This window comes from Engystomops pustulosus, chromosome 1 (assembly GCF_040894005.1).
Source record: "Engystomops pustulosus chromosome 1, aEngPut4.maternal, whole genome shotgun sequence".
Taxonomy (NCBI): domain Eukaryota; kingdom Metazoa; phylum Chordata; class Amphibia; order Anura; family Leptodactylidae; genus Engystomops; species Engystomops pustulosus.
The window spans coordinates 83,114,755-83,121,366 of record NC_092411.1 but is presented as its reverse complement, the minus strand read 5'-3'; the positions used below and the strand labels follow the sequence as shown (position 1 = coordinate 83,121,366).

Here is a 6,612-nt window from a genome sequence, read left to right as displayed (position 1 = left end):
TATGCATTTTGTACTACTTGGCTGTAGGCTGTATGCATTTTGTACTACATGACTGTAAGCATTTTATACTACTTGGGTTTACATTGTATGTTTTTTACACTACATGGCGGTATGCTGTATGCATTTTATACTACATGGCGGCACGCTGTATGTAATTTATACTACATGGTGGAAAGCTATATCTATTTTTTACTACATGGCGGTACTATGTATGCATTTTACACTACATGACGGTACGCTGTATGCCATTTGCATTGCTTTATTTTCACACCAAACCAATATGATGGATCTGGTCCTGACACTTCCTTATATATTACATATATTGGGGGGTGGGGGCATCTCTCTATGGCTCGCCTCAGGCAGCAGAAAGGCTTGGTTCACCCCTGGGCGCAGTTGTTCTAGAAATAGGATGTGGGGAGAAAATAGAATCTGAGGGCGATTAGTGAAATCCAGTCGTGGGTCTGGCCATAAAGGGGTCTCTTTTCTGTACCGGATGCCATTCACTGGTGCATGAAATGTGATGACATCTGGATGGGATCTGTAGTCCAGATTTTCCCCCATCTCACAAGTCTGCAGCCTGTGAGATGAAGAGATTTTGGCTCATTTACTTAGAATCCACGGACCGCACAAACGGCGGATATTCCGACAGTTACCGTTTTGCGCCACATTTAAAAGGTGATTTTTGGGCAAACGTGCCGAATTTCATGCAACACAAATCAGGGGCGGGCCGTCGGACGATCCGACCCTAGGAGGGGGTTGAAAAATATAATAACAGTTATTCCCAGAATTCAACCCCATAGTGGAAAAAAGTCCACTTTTTTGCCATTTTGAAAAATATTACAATTCTATAAAAAGTGATCAAAAGGTCGTTGATGATGTCCTCAAAATGGCAGCATTAAAAACATCTTTAAAAGTTGCAAAAAAATTACACCAGACACAACTCTAGACAAAAGTTATTAGTGCCAGAACATGGCAAAATGAAGAATTTCTTTTTTGTACAGGAGGATTTAAAATGTAAGAAAACATTATGAAACCTATATAAATTTGGTATCCCCGTAATCATACTGACCCAAAGAACAAAGTAGACATGTTGTTTGGGGCGCACAATGAAAGCCCTAAAATCGGAGCCCACAAGAAAATGTATTTTTTCCCCAATTTCACTGCATTTTGAGTTATTTTTCCCTATTCCCAGTACACGGCATGGAATATTAATAACTGTCACTATCAAGTGCAATTTTTTTATACAGAAAACAAGCCCTCACACAGAACTTTACAGGGAAAAATAAAAAAAGTGAAAATACAAAAACAAAAAAGGGCCTGGTCGTTAACCTGTAAATGACAAACCTAAGCTTTTAGTGGTAATAAATGCAGTGTCACCATATGTATACCACCTACAAGACGGGTGACCAGGGCGTTATACACAGCGAGATCCCCAGCTCCCGGCATATAGGACACGTGTATCTATACACACTGGGGCCCGTTGTTATGGTGACCAGCTTCCTGACAGCCAGCATCCTGTGCAGCGCGCTGTCCCGGCATGCCTGGCGGCTGGTAGTGCTGGAGCTTTTTGATTGGCTGCCTGTGATGCGCGGAACTGACTGGCTATAGAGTTACTTTCTTCTGCTTTCTGTCACCATAAAGACCCGAGACACAGGCGCAGTGTACATCGCCATCCGTATCCGCAGCCGCGGCCTTATCACGGGGATTGTACCCGGAAGCTAGAATCACTTCCGCCTCCTACAACCGGACCAACCGGTTTCTACCCGTCACACTAACCCTGTATTCGGGTCTCCGCCCCAGTGCCCAGTGTACGTTAGAGATTGGTTGATTTTTCTATGTATCACTTCCCGCACGTACCTTTCCTCTCTGGTTCAGCCAATCATATGGTTCTTCCGGCCGGTTCCACTCGGGAGCCCGTGGGATTGGTTCACACACGACATGAGCACGTTCGAGTGAGCCTTTGGTGAGAGTGAATGAAATGTGCGGGCTGCTAGCAGCTGCCAAGTGCGGGGCAGCCGCGGGGGCTCGGTGAGGGGAACCGGTCTGACGAGAAGAGGGGCCGCTCGCAATACGGGTCGCTGAATCCTCCTTTGCCAGGTGTTGGCCTTCACCCATACAGTCATGTCTAGTGGAACAGTCCGGGGCCCGGTGGCGGCGCTGCTGCTCGCTGTACTCGCTCTTGTTGCGGTAGTAGAAGCCGGGCTGGGTGACAAGGTGATATGGGCTGTCAATGCTGGGGGCGAGGCCCATGTGGACGTACACGGCATCCACTACCGGAAGGACCCGCTGGAGGGCAGAGTGGGCAGAGGTGAGTGCAGGGCGAAGGCCTGACAGGGAGCTGGTGGTGGCGCTGTACAGGGTGACAGTGCAGGGGAAACATATGGCAGGTGCTGGGGCATGCATAGCTTCCTGCACTGTACACGTGTCCTGTATGAAACCTATAGATCTACCTATAGACTGGCTGCTGACACTGCACATGTTCATCATAATAACAGCTTCTGTGTGAGTCCTGCCTGCCACAAGTCTCCATTTGCACTAATGGTTGAACAGAAATCCAGACGGGTGTGACCACAGCCTGAAGATATAAGGCTTGGTTCACATTTGTGCACATTCCGCTCTGGACATAGATGTGATTCTTTTGTGATATACGTATATATCGCGAGTCAAAACGCGTTGTAATAAAACCATCTCTTAAAGAAGCATGATTGAAGCCATCTGCATGCTCAAGTGCCAGTAACATTCGATACCTCCAATACTACATTTTGGTCCTTCTACTGTGTGGGCAAAACGGTTATACATTGAATGGCCGTATTTGTGACCGTAACGTATGTGAGCCGTATAAAAATATAGAACATGTCCTATTTTCTCACATTCTTGAGGCCATATGCCCCATTGAAGTTTATTGGAACATATAAAATACGGGTATCATACACAGTATGCTGACCAGGAGTTATACAGTCACGTTTATACTGACTCATATAGCACCGAAATACAGAACTGGTGAAATCACACGTTCATGTGAATGCAGCCTAAAGCCTAGGAATACCAGCTTTTGACGTCTGTGATCTTCACAAAAGTACCTATATAAAGCTTTATCGTAGGTATTAGGACAGCCTAGAGGTCAGAATCATGACATTTGTTTTGGGGAGTTATGGTACCACATCGGTTCCTCTTTCAGTACGGTGTGAGCTGACTTTTACTCGATATTTGCAACCTCTGTTTGTTGTGTCCATGATTATTATAACAGTTCATCAAATTCCTCTAAAAGCACGTAATTTTTTTCAGCTTTTAGATATTACACATTCATGTACATTTCCCACACCCTTGTTTCCTCTTTCTATAATCAGCATCAGATTATGGGTTGAAGTTGCCAATTCTACGTGCCGTCCCGGAGGATCAAATTCTGTACCAGACGGAGCGGTATAATGAAGACACCTTTGGATATGAGATCCCGATTAGAGAAGAGGGAGAATATGTCCTAGTGCTGAAGTTTGCAGAGGTGTACTTTGCACAGTCACAGCAGAAGGTAAAGGTGTCTTGTTTCCTGCAGTCTCCTCCCATTCAAGCTGTGACATTTTGTGTCCCTTTAGAATCGAGCAGATGGCATGTTGCCGGTGAGTTTCACTGACGGCTCATATTTCTGCTCTGTGCTTCCTGCAGGTGTTTGATGTCCGAGTAAATGGTCATAATGTGGTGAAAGATCTGGATATATTTGACCGTGTAGGACACAGCACAGCACATGATGAAATCATCCCCATTGTCATTAAGAAGGGAAAACTTACTGTCCAAGGGGAAGTGTCCACCTTCACAGGGAAGCTCAATGTGGAGTTTGTAAAGGTAATGTTACCATTCATGACTTATCCTAATCTGTATAACAATTGTCTATTACTCAGTTGAGGACTGAAGGGTAATGGTTTGTGGTATCCAGTTCACAGCATAAGTAGATGTGTATGCTTTTCCCAGCATGGTCTCTTGTCCATACATAATGTAAAGTACTGTGTGTGTGTGTGTATTAATGTATGTGTGTGTGTATGTATATATATATAAAAAATGGAAAATCAGCAGCACAGTCCCCGTAGATAATGAAGGTAATGGGTGCTATCCTTAACTCTCACCAGTCAGAGTCCAATGGATATACATCTAAGAAAACGGCAGCACTCCAAAATTGTGAAAAAACAAACTTGTTGCGGGAGGAGGAATAAACACCAAGTTTGTTTTTTCACAATTTTGGAGTGCTGCCGTTTTCTTTGATATGTGTGTGTGTGTATATATATATATATATATATTTTTTTACTGAACATTAATTATATTTTCTTTTTAGGGATATTATGATAATCCCAAAGTTTGTGCTCTGTACCTTATGAAAGGAACAGTAGATGGTGAGTAATTGTTGAGAACTGAGTATTTTGGCATATGAAAATAAAATCTTTGCAAATGAACACAACATTTCACTATGCCCGGAAGAAAAAGAATCGCTATAGTTCTAAATTCTCATGTGTAACTCGGAAAACCTAAATACTGTTGCTAAATATCATTAGGACCTGAGGTTTTTTTTCTTCAAATTTCTGCACAGTGGTTTCTGCACACCTTTTTCAGCTGGATAGTATAGTGGCATATATGGTTCATTAAAGGACATCTACAACCAGGGTGAAAGACTGTATGCAAATGAGTCCAAAGGGCTCCAGGCTCCATTAACGCCTGTAGAGCCTAGAGCCTCATTTGCATACGGTTCTTCGTCCTGGTGGTAGGTGCCCTTTAAACTGTGCCCTTTATAGCCCTAAATATAACCCTATTTTTCAGTCTAAAGATAACACAAAACCCCAAATTTTTTTAGTCAAAACTCATCCTGCAAAACATTTGTAATTAAAAGAAGGAACAAGGAGATGTAACAGAGCGATTTTTGGTGCTAAACCAGCTAATAAACTGGTGGTTTAGGTGCAAATATTTTTATATCTCCTCTGTCTGTGGCTGCAATTAGATGGGGGGGGGAAAGGGCTTTTCTTGGTCCATCATTGCCCCCCCTTCCCAATATTACCACCTAAAATTAGAGGCACTGTATCTTAATAGCAGATGTTTTTCCGATATGCAAATGAGTATACATGAGCCAACACCATCTTTTGATTCACAGCTCAGTGTGACTTCAAATCTTGACTTGAGCAGACAGGAAGTCCTCTCCCTGTCCTTACTAGAATGCTGGCCCACTTACTGCATGGTGTATTTAGCAGTGAGTACTGTGTGGGAAACTGCATCCTCTCACCATTTCATGCACCCTGCAGTGGGCATGGCCAAAATAGACAAAGGGGGGAAAATTAGGGGAACATTTTACTGGTGGGAGGAGATTTAGGATGAGACACTGGCACTGCAGTTTTCAGGAAAGGCACATTGGGGAGAGGTGTGAGTACGGTTTATTGCTTCTGTTCTTGATGACGGGTTCCCTTTTAAGACTGATGAGCCGGGCATTATCTCACTTTGTCTTATGATGAATGACCTTCTTATGATGAATGTATATTCGGACCATGCTGTTCTGTTTAAAGGCAGCTTAGTATGGGGAAGGTCCTGCCTTCTTTTAACCCTTATGGCACAACACTTGTTGGGATTTCGGCCGGCCAGATAACCGCAACAGGAAGTCCAACAGAAACAAGTGGGGGGAAAACTACCTTTTAAAAAAGGAAGAATTTAAATTACAATTCTGTAGATTAAAATGTTTGTTTTATTTTTCAATATTTTAGAGGTCCCAAAACTGCAGCCTCATCCAGGTCTAGAAAAGAAAGAAGAGGAGGAAGAAGATGAAGAGGAGGAAAGTCCTAGTACAAGGAGGAATACCAAGAAAAGCGTGCAGTCTGGTCCTCGCACTCCCAACCCGTATGCCTCAGACAACAGCAGCCTCATGTTTCCAATTCTGGTGGCCTTTGGAGTGTTTATCCCCACACTCTTCTGCTTGTGCCGGCTATAGAGGCCGGATGCCAATCTTTTGTTTTCCTTTCTTTTTTTTGTTTTGCTTTAGTTTTTTTTTTTTTTGTTTTTTTTGTTTTTGGAATCTTTTGACAGTAAAGCAGAAGATGTAAAGGAGATGGGTGGCCCTATACGAGCAGCAAATCATTGCCTGACATTTTTCTCGTTTACAAGTTAAATGGAAATGGAGCTCCAGCCAATAAAATATCTGAACTGTAAGGCATGTGCTCCCAAATGGTTTTAGACTTCTATAACATCTATTAAGGAGAACTGGAGTGGAATGAAAGTGCTGCTAATAGACTATTTGTCACCTGGAAGAGCTATGGAACTATGGACATACAGCCTAGAGTTGTGCACAGAATTTTTCAGGGTATCATTTCTGCATACTCTATTTTTATGTCTGTTTCAGCTCCCAAAATCCTTTACCAACATTTTAACTCCTGCCAAATCTATGTAAGTGTGCTTGTGTGTGGTAGCAGGAAATTTAACATTCACTTCAGCTTCATTCAAGTACTTTGTTACAACATCTCCTTAGTAGTGACTGTGAGCGATGTTTTTCTGCTATGCATACATTGGGGAATATTTGATTTGCAAGCTTATGGGTTTTTTTAATGCTTCTTTGTGTGATTTATGCCATGAATTGACACACTCAAAATTGCC

At 42.9% G+C, this 6,612-nt stretch overlaps 1 protein-coding gene across 1 annotated transcript; it reads left to right on the top strand.

The window, feature by feature from the left end:
* Positions 1-1,817: 1,817 nt before the first annotated feature.
* MLEC (malectin) lies at positions 1,818-6,027 on the top strand. Its single transcript, XM_072146081.1, has 5 exons — positions 1,818-2,308; positions 3,348-3,526; positions 3,661-3,837; positions 4,322-4,379; positions 5,730-6,027. The coding sequence occupies exons 1-5, from the start codon at positions 2,122-2,124 to the stop codon at positions 5,951-5,953; spliced, it is 825 nt and encodes a 274-aa protein (XP_072002182.1). The 5' UTR covers positions 1,818-2,121; the 3' UTR covers positions 5,954-6,027.
* The last annotated feature ends 585 nt before the right edge of the window (positions 6,028-6,612 follow it).

What these genes read in the sequence shown, in the direction of transcription:
- MLEC (XM_072146081.1), top strand. Translation starts at nt 2,122, where the DNA reads ATGTCTAGTGGAACAGTCCGGGGCCCGGTGGCGGCGCTGCTGCTCGCT. An exon ending in TTGCACAGTCACAGCAGAAG is followed by an intron (nt 3,527 to 3,660) that starts GTAAAGGTGTCT and finishes TGCTTCCTGCAG; the next exon opens with GTGTTTGATGTCCGAGTAAA. An exon ending in TATGAAAGGAACAGTAGATG is followed by an intron (nt 4,380 to 5,729) that starts GTGAGTAATTGT and finishes TCAATATTTTAG; the next exon opens with AGGTCCCAAAACTGCAGCCT.